We start from the raw sequence: 16,067 nt of genomic DNA on the forward strand, positions 1-16,067 counted from the left end.
GACCCTCTATGACAGGATGATAACAAGCATTGCCATTTGTTACCCCGGACGCAAGGCTTTATGAGGTAACAAAACGTTTCGTCTGAGAAGAGGGCCGCTGCGGTCTCACTTAGCTCTAATGAATGTCGTCATATTACAACCCGATTCCACTTTTAATATATTGACTGCCATGGCAAAATTTGCTCTTTAATAGTGAAGTCCTGAAGAGCATTACTGAGTCTGTTGTCATAAAGAACAGAGCTCAGAGAGAGCAATATATTAGTTTCAAGGTCTCCTCACTGTTTGGAACAGCAGAACAAACACAGTTTTGAAAATGAAAGAGGACAATATTTGTCATATTAACTGAATTGCTTTAATTAAGTTAATAAAAAAAGTTGCTACTGAAGTGGCAATACAGCTTTTCTCAATTCAAGGCACGACATCCTTCATGTAGTTAAGCCCTGCACCAAAAGTAAAACGGTAATTAATTCAGTACACTGCAATATTGAACATGTGCGGTACTGTTATGGTCAACACTCGAACGCCATCACTGTAATTTAGTTTAAATTTTATGCGTTAACCTAAGCAGCTGGATAGACTGAGCCAACAGGGCAAATCCAGTTGTTCAGTGTTGGAAATCTTTACTGAATAATTCAATGTAAAACTACAGCATACAAAAAGGTTACCTAAATGTCTGTTAGCTTGCTGCCATGATATACCGGAGAACCTCATTTTCCTATGAGCAGAAATTAGCATTCTTGTCATGAATGTGTTTGATAAACAGAGGCTGCTATTAAAATAAAGGTCTCCACATTAAGCACTGTTATATAATGAATGGTGTTTATATGATACAGTGCAGTATATGCCATTCTTATGCTGGTAAAGCACAGGTACTAGTAGCTTGTCCATGCTGTATTTTATGTTTGAGCAGCCTTGCAGCTCTTGGTAGGGGTCTGTGTTCTATGGCAGGGCTCTCAACGTCAGCCCTGACTGCAAATAGTCCTGTAATAATGATACACAGTATTACATGGACAGCTTGTTCTTTTTTATTCTAAAGATTGCTTTATTGTAAATATTGCACACGAAATGTTTTTTTAAATTCTTTTTTTAAATTTATACTGCAACATTGTGACAATATCGTAAATCATGATATAAATAAAAAGGTAACGCCTCATTCCAATTCAAGACATTCCATCATGCCACATATTAGATTTAGACATTATGGAATCAAAACTACATGATTAAAGACAACACTTTCTGGAAACCTTTTTAGTGGGAGCTGTAGACATCTTTTCCTCCCCCCAAAATAAATAAAAACACTGCAAGATACAAATACACAAGAAATTGTTCTTTAATTGAAAACAAAACAAAAAAAAAAAGTCTCTCTCACTGCTTTCCACAATAAACTAAACACAATTAAATGCCCCTCTAAAGATAGGTGCACAGACAACCAATACTTCTTAGCCTGGTCACAGAACTGACCCGGGAAGAGAATGGTAAAGCAATTCGGATTTAAAATTGGTTTCATGAGGAAATAAAAAATAAGACAACTTCAGATTTTATTCCAATTTCCCTGAAAGAGGAAAAGTCTGCTCGAAACAGGATAATTGTACACAGTTCAACATGAGGAAAACATTAGTTTGGTACAATTGTGTTAAAAAATTGACTAATGATTTATTGCTCCTAGTAAAGTGAGTCAAAAATCCTTTTTATTAGGATAAAGTTAAGGAGTCCTCTCCCACTCAGAGCGCAGTATAAATCTCTGTGCTTGTAGCAGCCATTAGGAAACCTGTTTTTATTAATGAAAACGAGAAACGCATATGAAAGCATACTTTTCTCCCCCGCCCCCAAAATACTTAAAAGAAAGACACTTAAATGTGTTCGCTCATACTAAAGATTTACACAAATATAAAGATTTCACTGGGCAGATGACATTCAGACATCTAAGGAGACTGACTCACAATGGATTCAAATTACTAAAAAAGGAAAAGAAGAACACCAGGAGATGAGACACAGGCACTCTCTATCTCCACTGGTGCTCGTGATCACTGAGGGTATTGGGGAGCTCTTGAGCCTTTTGGGAAATGAGCTACCCTTTCTGGCTGACCTGTCTGACTACAGCTCACATCGCTCATTATGAGGCTATGGTTCAGGACAGACTAAACATGAAGTCGCCATTTAAAGGGATTTACAGCACCCTCAGAACTTCTGAGCTTTTGAGCCTTTTTTTATCATCTTCATCTCAAGTCAATCTCAAGCCATCATTTTAAAGAGATGGTACAAAACCACATCATTAAACAGTCTTGAATAGGGTTGACCTTACATGTTAAAAATTTGAATCTTGAGCATACTGAAGGGAGGGAATGGCTATCCATTATTTATACCTTAATATTTTCCAGAAATTCAGAGAGCATGCTGACATCAGGACTTGACCCCAAATTGCACGAAAGGACTGTCTGCAAATGAAGTTTGACTTCAGATATTGCTTTACACAGCACTTTGAATCTCTTTGGGTTGGGCTTTGGGTACTCCACTTCTAAAAATGGTTATGTCGCATGTTCAAGGTTCTTCTGGACCTCACCCTGTATTCAATTACAAAGTGATCACATTAAGTAAAAGACCTTTAGAGTCCCGAGTAATGTCACTTAACTGTGAGAACTTCTGTTTTCTAAGGCTACTAATCCTAATGAAGGGAAACATGGTAAAAGATTTAAAAAAAAGAGTAATCTAAAAGGGGCTAAAAGATCTGCTCATGGCCACCTTGGCAGGCATCAGGGTGAAAGCAGATATATCAAAACTATTAGAGCTGTTGTACAAAGGCAACGCACCATTTCCCACAGTGCCCAACTATACAGGTATGCTTATAATCTACTTATTCATTAAACAAAAGGACAAATGCAGTATCATCCCTTTTCTGCAAGAGAATGGGAACTTTAAGCAATGGTGACTACAGAGATGGTGACGGCGATCAGAAAAAACTGCATGCGCAAATTTGACTCGCTGCATCCTGCCAGTGTAGCCTGCATTTCTACTACAACAAAAACATCAGTTTGACGAAATTCTACAAAAGAGTTGTAACCTAATTATTTCACAATTTTATTGTGTTAAATCATATAATTATTTATATTAAATTATGACGCAACTCTCATGAAATTTTAGATGCTGATTAACTGTTATATAAATAACTGTGATTACCAATTTAATTGTCTTGTTCATTATTTGCAACTATTAAAATACAAGTCTGAAGTGTCCAAATTGTCTAATTAGCGCCCTTACTTGCTAGATATGTTTACTTAGCAGCTAACACTGGTTGTACGGTCAAATCAATACAGTCTCACAAATGTCTATAGTTATGCAGAATTAAGCGTAGAGCTAAGCAAAGCTAAATGTTCAAGACGGTGAAAATATAGGCAAAAAATTAATTTGTTCTGCCAGGATAAGTGCTAAAAGCACCAGAAGTAGCTACATAGCTAATAAATTATCATTACACTGTGTTGCCCGCTAAACATGTTAGAGCAGTAAGTTAGAAGTTAGAACTTTTGTTTCCATAAGTTCTATGAATGCATTTACTTCTTTCTTTTATTCACATTTTTTTTTGCCTGAATGCACCACATCCCATACACATTTGGTTTGTTGCAGCATAAGACTGAAATCTAACAACTGCAAAAAAAAAAAAAAAATCAGTCAGTTTGCAGTCAGCTTCAATAATTGTGATCATCTTAAATTATTGTGATCAGGTGATTATGTAATAATTGTGACAAGCCTACCTTCAATTTGACTTCAATTTTTGGATTTTTATATTTTTGGTCGCTGTAGCCTTCTCTCTGGTCATTGATGGTTGAGAGCCTGTATCCTGCATTTTCCTTGTATTTTTCTTTTCCCCCCTGTGGTTGCCTTATAAAGGTTGTGTGTTTTTATGTCACAAAAACAAACACTAAGGTGTTGATTTTTGTAACATCTCAAAAACAAAAACAAAACAGGCTGTTTCAGCAGCTTAGTTTCCACATATGGAATATGTGGAATGGGGAGTGAATGGCATGCTTTGAAATTGAAATTGTTTATATACCACATTAAACTCTTATTTAAATAAAAATAAATGAAATTCAATTTTTCATAATACGGGGCCTTAATACTTCTTAAAATTCATGACAGAAGTATGGAGTGATCTATATAAAGCAAACTAAACATCTGTAATTCTCACAGAACAAAGAGTTTCTCTGGAGCTTCCCATAACATTCAGAGACTGCCAAGCAAGTTCAAATGACTCATCTTCAAGTAAAAAATAGGTCTCCAACTAACTCAACATCGGAGTCACTGTACATACATTTCATGGTAAACCTAACAGGGTCTTAAAAATACTTTGACAATTACACACTTTGTCATGGGTGATTCAGAGAGAAACAGGTGCTAACTTCTGACTTATGGCCCACTAGGACAGGATTTTGCCTCAAAAAGCATGTTTAAACCATGCCAGTATAAGGTTGGTAGAAACACATGGAAGGGAGATACCAAAGACTCATCTCCACCTGTCCTACAGCTACTGAGTCACCATGAAAAAATTCTCCCTAAAGTAACACTTAACTGTATGTTTCTTGCAGACAGAAAATAATGTGAAACAAGAAGGAGAAAGAGAGATTGTGATGAATTTGATAGCGAAAAAACGAGGGAGCTAATCGTAGCAAAGGAGCTGATAGCTCCACTTTGTTGCTTGCCTCCATGGTGCAGCCAGCTGGGATATTTGCATAAGCAGTGAAGGAGAGGGATAGAGAGAGCGAGACACGGAGAGGAGGGGTGTATTCACCCCAGACACTCCCACAGTCTATAAAGCCCAACCATGCTGAATCGCTCAGACTGAAACCACACGTGGAGCTCAGCTCAGAGGGAGAGAGCTTACTGCTGAGGCAATGAGAGGCACACTGAAGCACCAAGCCATGAAGAAACAGAGGTTGTGAATCCGAGATCTCAGACAGAGAAAGTCAAGCCAAGTGAATGTGAGGAAAGGCAACCCTACAAAGACTAGGAGATATAGTTATCATCTCTGGAACAGCTAGTAAAAAGGAGCAGAGAAGGACATTTTCGTGTTGCTACACAGGACTTTAATGCCAAAGTCATGCCGCAGTGGAGCACAACCCATGCTCAGGAGGACTAGGATGTGTGGCAAGTAAGTCACAACCCTGCATGCCTTGCAGTTCCCCATACTGCGTGATCCATGAATGTGTGACTGTGGAACTCTAAGCCAAAGACAGTTCTAGAAGTTCCTACGCCTGGTAAAAGATGTCATTTGCGATGGTACGCCCAGCTCCGAGCCGCTACCTCTACTCCGAGATCTCCATGATGTCCGAGGACGACGAGAATGGCAGTGAGAGCTCGGGCTCTGACGACCGCTCCTTCCGCCTGGACACCTCCAGTTACGAGCTCAAAGTGGGCAGCAGGAAGCGGAAGCCAGGCAGCGGAGGGGGTGGAGGAGGGCTCCTCGGGGTAGTGCCATCGGGCACGGGAAGTGGTCCTATGGTGGGTGAAGGTCGGCAGCGTAACGCAGCCAATGCAAGGGAGCGGGACCGCACCAACAGCGTCAACACGGCCTTCACCGCTCTCAGGACTCTGATCCCGACCGAGCCGGCCGACAGAAAGCTGTCAAAGATTGAGACTCTCCGCCTCGCCTCCAGCTACATCTCACACCTGGGCAACGTGCTGCTGGTAGGCGAGGGCTGCGGGGACGGGCAGCCGTGCCACAGCAGTGGACCCTCGGCCTCCTATTACCACCACCATGGGTCGCCTGGACGAGACGCTGAGAACTCGCAGCCCAAACAGATCTGCACTTTCTGCCTAAGCAACCAGAGGAAAATGGTGAGTGGCAAACATGGCCGTCTGGGACATTTTTCCATTGTCTGAATTTTAAATCTGTTGAATTCAAATAAAAGCATCAGTTGGGCGATACTTACCCAGGCGTCTGAATGAATTTGGTTTGAAGTGGTAGGGAAATGCAAAGCAAATGACTCTTCCCTCTGAATAAGGTCATGGAGGGCAAACATGAACGTATTGTATTGAATGTCAGTTGAAAACATACAAAGCTTGCATGATTTATTTTAAAATAAACAAATTTTCAGTGTTAAGCACTAAAAGGTAAGAATCTCGATGGCTAAGGTCGAAAACAACATTACAATTACTGATTAACAGACAGAAAAGTCTTTCCAACGACAGATATCGTCATTGCCATCCATAGAGCTACCATGTCCAATCTATAATCCACCTCAATAAACTTTGACAGTAAATTCAGGTTTTCCAATATTTCATTTCCCAGCCTGAGTTATAACTCTATCCATGTGTCCCTTTATATCATGCACTGTATCTTTATGCTGCTACCATTACTTCATAGATGGTTGTAAGAAAAGATGAGATTAGCTGCAGGCAAACGGAAAGTATCCGATCAACAAGAGACTGTCAGGCGGTATACAAACACATCATCTGTCTTCCCCCCCAGCTGGTCCTCAGAGAGTGACTGCGCTGACCTTAGCCCGTAAAGCCAACACCACGGCGCATTAAAAATAAAACCGTAAATCACACCCCGGCCATAAGGAATACAATAACACCAAAACCAAAAACAGAGGGGAAAACTGTAATTTAAACTTGTGCAGCAAAGAGCCGTCAGATGTGAAATATAACATGCGCCTGAGACAATTAGAGTCAGCCATGAAGTTGGAACATATTCTGCTTCAGTATATCATCACCACAATGTGCATTTTACTCCTCAAAAACTTGACGCTCATCCAGAAAATCCAGTTCATGAAAAAAAAATGACCCTACTGAATTCAATGAACAGCAGATATCGAAATAGGAAAGGCTACAGAAGGCTAAAGTAGCAGGGAAATGGTACTGATGCAGACACTCGGTATCCTGCTGAATTAAAATATGTGTACTTATGACAAATGGCCAAATGGGAGACATAAATATGCAAATGTAAATGTTCCGTGATCTAAATATCAGGCCCAAAGCATTCTGGGAACATCTGTCCCCGTCTCTTCCGCCAAGCAGCACAGCACCATCCTGAGCGATTTACACTCACATCCTGTGTTGTTCTAAGGTTCTTCCTCACTGCCCAATTAATAACTCTGTCAAGCAAAACACACAACCTGCTCCAGCCCTCAGCCCAGAGATAAATCTTAGTCATGGGGTACCATGAACTGTGTGAAAATGTGAAATAATAAATGAAATAAAAAGTGAGCTCTAGTCTCAAACTGATAACTGCTGATCAGCTGAACTTGCAGAAGGAATCTGGTATATTCCAAAGAACCCTCAGCCCAGTTTTCAGGAACAGTTTAACAGTGGAAATGCTTCATCCGTCCTTTAATATGTGGCCCACATAAAAAAGAGAAACCACAATGTTCCGATCACTGATCGTCTCAAATCCCCGACAAAGCACAGCATGCACGCAAGAAATTTGTGGGGCATCATTTAAGAAACCAACACAGTATTCACCAACCCAACAAAGTACAATTTGCAAGGAAAACTACATAAAAAAAAGTGTTCAAAGTCACCAAAAGAAGGTACACGTTGCTGGCAAGAGTCTCATGACTCTAATAAATCCGAATCCTTCCACATACAAATAAAATAAGAGTATTTAGGCCTTGAAGGTAGAATTCAGGAACTGTGTTTCAGTGCTCGAGCAATATTTAAACCAGATTGCGCCTCTCTTTGTAGTAGGGTTTAAGGGGCGTGAGGGCTCCCTCCAAACCGCACTCGGCTCTTCACCCCTGCTTAGCGCTCATTATGCCGTGAAAAGCACTGCTCGGCCAAGACTCACTGTTTTATTGTTGCTAAAGAAAGAGGGAGGAAAAACATGCCCAAAAGAAAACACTTTGAGGCAGGACGAAACTCTAACATTTGGCTGTTGCCAACATTTAAATGTCCATAATCAGAGACAAAAGAGACAGAGAGGTCTTCGGGAACCACCAACAAACTCAAGAGTGGCAGATTAAATGAAACACAGGCAGTCGGGCACTGTGTTAGTTGTGCGTAAGTCAAGGGTAAGAACTGATTTGTGCATGTGGGGGAAAATAAATTTTACTATAAAATTTCTTCCCCAGAAAACCATACATCTGGCAAATATTTAACTCAAGACTCAGACAAAACTCTAAGTCTCCCCTGCCTCAACGTTATAGTACATATGTCAGCTTGATAGGAGGATGAATACCAAAATATATGAATGCGCAAATAACAAACAACAACACTGCGCTTCTTAATATGCCTGAAGAACTAACTGACGGAAACAAGCTTTTTTCCATTTTTCATTTTTTTGAATGCATATTCCTGTCCTTTCCCTGCAGAGCCACACAGGTCATTAGACGTGAGCTCTCTTCTTGCAACATGAAATATCGGTATAATAGCTTTAGCAGGTGAGGACAGGGGCTTCAGAAGAAGATGGCAGGGGGATTGCTCAACCGGACGCACAGGAGGGAGGGCTGGCGTGCAGGGAGAAGGAGCGGGGGCGAGTCTGTTGAGACAGAGCACGTTTAAAATGGCCTATACGTGCATGCAGCTCAGGTACCTCGTCACGCTTCTCTTGTAGAGTTATAGGTGGCTAAGCAGGTGGCTTATTGAGTGAGGAGCAGGCCCCAGAGCTGTGCGTCCACAACGCTGCCCATGCTTTCTGTATAACTGTTGAGGGCACCTTCATTACCAGCACATAGAAGAGATCAGAGCGTTTGTTCACACTAACAGAAACAAACACCTGACACATCATGAAATAATTATTATGTATACACATGCACTGAACTTAACCAGCACCTTTCCACAGTGATCTTGGCATAAGCAATGCAAGTATGGCAGTGCAACTCAACATCCAGTCCAAAGCTACACAAAAATAAAATATATAAAAAAATATAATGTAAGGAAACTTTCTTATAATGTTTCTGAGTCTTAAGTTTTTAAAGTACACAGAGGACATCCAGTCACATATAAACACAAAACAGTGCTACATCTGGGCAAATCTTTGGGCCAGTTGATGGGCTAGGGATGCTCTGATCTGGGAATATCAGATATCTGTAGAAGCTGATACAGAAACATTTATAAACTGTGGAAATTAGGACGAAGTCTACTTGGATTAACATTACAGAGAAATGTCACATCCGTTTCAATAAGGTCACAAATGCAGCAAAGTGAATAAAACACAGACATTTTAGCACAGAAACCCAGTATGGCTTAAACACTTTGCTCTTCTGGAGTACGATAAATACTTTATCAAGTCTGAGTTCAAAATATCAGTCAAATCTGAATATCTGTCTGATGCCGATATATTTATTACAAAGCAATTATCTGGCGATACTCATGTGATTCCAATATCATTGTGCAGCCCTAAGTACTTAAGTGAGTAACCCTAATATCAAAATATGACAATAAAACACTTTGCAAAAGAAAGCTGAAAGCTGCTTTCAATAATCTGTTCAGACACCGCTGAAGGCTAGAGTTACAACTTGGAACTCACACATGGACAAACCCCTTCACTGTAATCTACCAAGCTGCCACCATTCCATGTCAACCTGGGGTGAACCCAAATATTTGCATTGTGTCTCAAGTCTAAGGTGACAGCTAAAGGAAAGAGAAAAACAGGGCTAAATGTCCTTATGTTGGCGCAGCAATTTAAAATTTAAGATGTGCTCTGCAACGAAAGGCTTACAGCAGTTAGAAATAAAAGGCGCTAAAGACTTAAGAGCAGGCAGGAGCATAATCAATCTGGGCACTGGAGCTCAGACTTCAGCAAAACTGCTTCTTTACAGCGTGTTAGGCAGGATATGAAAAACAAATGTAGACGAAATCCTATTAGTTTGCTGCAAGTGATCCCCAGGGTCACAGTGCTGGAGACTTAAAAGTGGCACTGACTTTAAAAGGAGGGGGGTAAATATACATATATGCACACACACATACAGTACTGAGCAAAAGTCTGAATATACATATAAAAGGAACAAGAGAAAAATATATGTAAAGATTTTTTTCTGGGCAATAAGAATTTATTGAAATGAAAAACAGATTAAATATAAATAAATAACACATTCCGATTGTGTGTGTCTTTAACCATTTACAAAGTACACCTTAAGGAAGCCCAGTATAAACACTTACCATCGAGTACCCACATCAGTGACTAATATCAATATCAGTCCTACTTTTATAGACAGAGGGAGAGAGGAAGAAAGAGGGGTGAAGTAAGAAAGAGAGAAATGAACGAGAAAGAAGGAAGAAAGGAAGGAGAGAGAGAGAGAGAGAAAGAAAGAAAAAGAAAGTAAAAGAGAGAAACAAAAGGAAAAAGAGAAAATGTGAGAAAGAGAGAAAGAAAGAAAACAAATGTGACTGAGAAAAGGAAACAGAAAGCAAGAGAGAGGGAGAAAAGGAAAGAAAGAAAATGAAGGAAAAGAAATAAATAGAAAGAAAGAGAGAAAGAATGAAGACAGAGAGAAAGAGAAAACAGAGAGAGAGAGGGAGAGAGAGGAAGAGAGAGGGAGAGAGAGGAAGAGAGAGAGAGAGAGAGAGAGACATGAGGCATGTTTGTAAGTGAGAGTGTGTCTGACTTCATCAATTACGGCTTGAGTGTTTTGACTAAATCTCCACCTGTGTCAGAACACAGCACTGAAAATGATGCCATTCTATCTGCTGCTGCTGCTCACAGCAAAGCAAACAGGGAAATGTGAGCCAGGCGTGTGTGTGTGTGTGCGTGCGTGCGCGCGAGTCTGCTACCACAAAGTGTAAGGTGAGCCCAGAAAAACACCAGGCCCTAATGCCCACGGCTCTGCCTGCGGTATGTGCGCAAGTGCGTGTGTGGGGCAGCATGTATCTGAGAGATGAACGTCATCATGAGTGAAGAGGGAAAAAAGAAAGGAAAGGAAAAAAATCTAAGTGAGCAGATGTTTACAATTTTAAGTACAGTATTTTTCTCTTATTCAATCTAATGTAAGTGTTTTCTCTCTTTACAGAGCAAAGACAGAGAGAGAAAAACTGCCCTGAGAAGTTAATATGAGGAGGATGAAGCTCTTGGGACTTGCTGAGCTTTGGAAGCAGCACACAAACTGTTGACAAACTTTAAATTTATGGTGTATATAAGCAAAACTGCAATTCATATTTAATTCTATGTAAATCACACATGGACACTCGCTCTTCGGGCTGGAAGATGATGATGACGAGGACCGGACCTTTCGGACAGCAGCGCCTTTTTTATCAAAAGGGCTGAACACCTAAAAATACCTGCACATCCGCCACACCTTCAGCTGCAGCTTTCTTGGTTCGACATCTCGCTAGGAGTGTCAACTTCTCCCTTTTTACCAGACAGCTGACACAAAAGATACTTGCCAAGGGCTGCACTGCAGAAAGAAAAAAACCAACCTCTGAGACGTCCATGCACACTGTCCAGCAGGACCATTTACCACGAAACTGAAGCAGATAAAAGCAGCAACAGCAGGAATAGCCAAGTGAAGACTGCTTAGGGTGCAAGAGTGATAACCCTGCCTTAGGAAACCCCAAATTAAGACCTGGGCGCAGGCATGAGGAGCCCGAGAAAGACACTCAAAATATGAGTTAAAGCGAGTCAAATTGTGACAAATGTACTCTTGCAAATTTGGTCAAACAGTGCATTTAGCTCAGAAATAAAAAGTAAGCAATAAATTAAATTCTAGACAATATAATGTATAATAAATATGAAAAAATTCATGTACTCATTGATGATTAAATTAAAGTCAAATTATGCCAAGACTTTCGGTTTCACTCAAATTTTTTTTTTAAGGCATTTTTCTTTTTCTGGCATCAGTGGGACAGATCTGTGGGCAACACTTTAGAGTCTGAGTTCAGGCTTATACCTCAGTGCACAGACCAGGCAGATAAAGTTCAAACCTTCTCATTTCACCATCTATATCTAAAATTCTTCTCTGTTTCTCGGCTCTCTCTATTGGACACATCTGGTCTACCACAAACACTTTTTTAAAGTAACACTGAAGAAACCACTGCACATAATTATCATTTTCAGTCTACAGCTAATACTGGACTCAATCTACTGAGCCTTCATGAAATCATTGCAAATATAGCTAACAAGTAATGGAAGCGTACCTCCTACCAAATAACACCATACTGACTGTTTTATGACAAAGCTTTATGACATACTTTTGTCCATTTTATAGATAAAAGTATCAATGGTGTAACCAGGATCTGGGACCCCCATATAATAATTACTTTCAATTTAAAAAAATGACAACGGAATTTGCTTGTTTATTTGCTATTATGCCTCAAACAAGCCATTTGCTCCATCTACTATCACCTAACATTACTTGAATGTTAATGTAGATTAGATTACGTATTTAGGATTTTAAAATCATGTAAAGTAATGAATATCATGTGGCAGGTGGTTTAGGGTCTGTTTCAAAATGGTTTTCACGGATGAGATGCATTATGAATAAGAGGCAGATAAACAGACATCAGGACTGTTGATATGTTGTTGGACTGGCTCTTTCTGTGAAATCCTGTGTGTACAAATGTGTTAATATCTATATGAGGGGTCCAATAAAGATTTCAGGGGGGTGATCGCCACAGGCCCCCCTGTGCTATGGAGTGTGATGCTGCTGAATGCTTACAACAACACGGCGCATAACTCAGAGTGCTTTGCTATTAGTTGTTAATAAGTCCAGTGGGTTTTCTGTGATGCTGGGTTTGGTGTTCCTGTGGGCTACTGATAACACTAAAAACTGTTTATTTTTGATCTTGTGTGCATTGAAAACAGAGAGATCAATGTCCACCGGATCCTTAATATGTGCAGTTAAACTAGTTGGCTAGATCTGAGTTTGCCCCACATCGTGGTCTAATTAAACATTTCTCTGAAGATTTCAAGATAACTGTCTAAAAGTCAAGAGCAATAATATCATTACTTGTAGCTCGGGGTCTGAGCGCTGTGAATGTCAGTGATGCCAATACTTTTCTCATGTATTCATCACAAACGACTGTTTTTATATCATTTAATTGAATTTACCAATCATTTAACCTCAGTCAACAAAGGCATTCTCACCATTCATGTCAATTAGTTACCAAAAACATGGGCTCATCAGACCATTACACTATCAAAAGAGAAATGGCTTCATCGGGCCATCCAACCTCCAGACGTGTTCTTCACTTTAATGTTGCTGGATCCCAATAAAAATAGAAAAGATCTGTCATGATTAAGTTTTACATCAGAAATAAAATCTGCTATATCAGGCAAGACGTTTTATGTTGTGTGAAAAAGTATTGTTTAGATTAGTAGCACTGAGATATCAGGTAGAGCCGTTTAAAACGTTAGAAAGCATGCAGGACCCACTAAAGCCTCTTTACACACATTGGTATTACACCAATAAGAAGGCATTCAACAGAACGCAAACCCATCTGGAGTTAAGACCAAACTGTTTGGAGCCAAGTCCCTCCTATTTGGCATCACCTCACAGTTATGTAGCAGTACGTCACAGCTGAAAAGAGTAGTAAGAGCCACGTTAAAGTCTGAAGTGTGTTTATTCCTATAGATTTTTATTTGAAGTTTTTACAATGCAAACCGGTGCCTTTATAACTTTACACCTCAGTCTCAGCTCCAGCGCCAAACTAAAGAAGGCAACTTCTGACATCAAACGTATCTTAGGTACATTTGAGATATAAAGAAAACAGTGTAACTTGTGTTCACTTTTCACTGAACTAATCCTTCAAAGGGGAAGCTGAACTGTGTGATGCTGCTGTAGAATAGAAGAGGCGATCAGCTGGAACAGATGGGATGTGCAGGTAGGGCTCCTGGCAGCCCGCCGCGGCCCCCAGACTCGTCGACCAGATTCTGTAGCCCACCGCTCATTCACTCTCACCCTTGCCTAATACTCTGTCCAGCCATCCCCCAAACTCACCCACATCCACGATCTCTCTCAAGCCAAAACCTTCCAACCCCCATGCTCTGTCTTTTTCAGCTCGCATCCAGATTGCCTTAGAGAACGACTTTTTCCATCAGCCACCGCATGGGTCAAGTTACCAGCAGAGTCCAGTAGATGACCTCTGTGGAAATGTTTCTTTCCAGACTCAGACACACACTGACTGTCGAGCTGAGCTTTATCCCGACATTTTACCCCAGTGTGCCATTCTGTCATTCTCTCATCCCTCACCAGCATGCAAAGCACAGGGAACCCAGTGACCTATTCCCCCACACGAGCAGACTCGGGCACAGAACGCTACCAATAGTGCTAAAGCCCTAGTGCCAAAGATGTTCTTTCAGACTGGAATCTAATATATTCATTCCATGACAAACAGAATTCATACATCACTGTGTTATTTAATGAAGGTGGCTGCTTTTATCATGCAGGTTTTCAGAATTATGGGGATAGATATCTGAAGGTTATCTTGCAACTATGAAGATAAAATCTGTGGCACTGCTTGGAGTTAAAATAGTTCCCAAAGAAAACAATTTTCAGATTTCACTATTACATATCACTGTTGTTGGAAGAAAACCTCATACTTTTTGACACCACCACTATAAAGAAATCTAAGTTTCTCTACACTCTCAGAAATAAACGTAGTAAACTGTCACTGAGGTGGTCCGCTCAAGGGTACATCTCAGTACCTTTAGTCAGGGATCATAACTGTACCATAATTCATTGAAATTATATTTTCTAAGTTGTATTGACTCCACACACCCAGTCTCGTCTCCAGGCTTTTTATTTTATTGCTCTGTTTTAAAACATCAGGTTATGAAAAGGTACCAATATGTACTTTTTACCTGGAAAAACGTATTTAAGGTACATAATTGTACCTTAAAAACACTGTTGTACATTTACACTGTTTGTGTACCTTGATGAATGAAAAACGTACATGCACAGAATCTTTATTTCTAACAGATTTGCACAATTAATCATTTCTAATCAAACCACTCTAAATGAACTCTTTTTTTACATCTCGATGACTGAATTAGGCAGAAATTGTGAAACATTAGTGTAATTCCCTTTTAAGACCAACAAATGCACACAGGTAAGCAAGCATTTGTAAAACTTTGGTACTACTCTGGTAAGTAGAATAATTCTTCAACCCTAACTGCTGTACATTAAATACTGCTTTGATATTTGGAATGTCACCAAAATGATTCAAGTTTGAGTAAAGACTACACTTTCTACTCAGCTTACACACTGTGGCCCCAATCGCATATGGTATAAACCATTGTTTTTAGTGATCTGATTACAAGTGGACACTGAGATGTAAAGCAGTTCTTCATGAAATACTAGCTGACCACAAACTGCCATCTAAATAACTGCGATTAACAATTTAGCTGCCTTTTTTGTTCACTGCATAAAACTATTAAAGTATAAAGTGGCCTGATTGGCTGATTAGCAATCTTGCTTCTTAGCTATCAATACTTAGCAGCTCCCAAATGAAGACAAACGGCACTGACAGGTGTAACACCAGTGAAAAGTTTTTTGAAATTTGTTGTTTTCGTAAGACCCATGCTGTGTGCCGGTAAAAGCATTTTTCTTTCATTTGAAGCCATTTGCTTAAAAGCTGCAGCAGGTAACTCGTACAAAAATAACTGTCATTATTGAGAAGTAGTACAAAAAAAAAAAAGAATCAGGCTCTTCTGTCTCCACCTAGTGTTCCTATGGCCATTTGAAATAATCAACGGCACCCAAATTAAAACAACCAATCAGAGCCAGGACAATTGTCTCAGACAACGCAAAGGCACTGATGGATAAACAACCACCAGCAGGTAAAAAACTGCCCATCCCGCCTTAGCCAACAGCAGCATACACAACAAAGACAAGTAAACAGCAAGCTAAAAAGAAAGAACAAAAAATGGAGTGGTTCTTCAGAGGTGAAGGGAGCTACAGGACCTGAAAGGCTTCAAATCTGATGCAGAGTTAGCCACATTTCTGCTTGGCAGCAATTACCCCTGCCTGATTTATGTTTTATTTGACTTATGAAAAAAAGTAACCGCTAAGCTAAGATAGTGACGGTTAGAGTAAAACTCTGTAGCGCATCTCTCATATTATTGTGATGCTGCAGTCTGACAACACTAGCTTGTTTCCGATGCTAAGGCCAAAAGTTGCTCAAAATATCTTTGTGAAGTG

General features: G+C 40.1%; 2 protein-coding genes across 2 annotated transcripts in view; one reads left to right on the top strand and one right to left on the bottom strand.

Annotated features, from left to right (window-relative positions):
• Window positions 1-16,067, bottom strand: part of bop1 (BOP1 ribosomal biogenesis factor) — an 86,288-nt gene that overhangs the window by 41,027 nt on the left and 29,194 nt on the right. The gene's annotated exons all lie outside the window — the stretch shown is intronic.
• Window positions 4,839-11,168, top strand: scxa (scleraxis bHLH transcription factor a). The gene is made up of 2 exons (XM_036566895.1): window positions 4,839-5,826; window positions 10,941-11,168. The coding sequence occupies exons 1-2, from the start codon at window positions 5,254-5,256 to the stop codon at window positions 10,977-10,979; spliced, it is 612 nt and encodes a 203-aa protein (XP_036422788.1). The 5' UTR covers window positions 4,839-5,253; the 3' UTR covers window positions 10,980-11,168.

The sequence above is a fragment of the Colossoma macropomum genome, unplaced genomic scaffold (genome assembly GCF_904425465.1).
Source record: "Colossoma macropomum unplaced genomic scaffold, Colossoma_macropomum, whole genome shotgun sequence".
In the NCBI taxonomy this organism is placed as follows: Eukaryota; Metazoa; Chordata; class Actinopteri; order Characiformes; family Serrasalmidae; genus Colossoma; species Colossoma macropomum.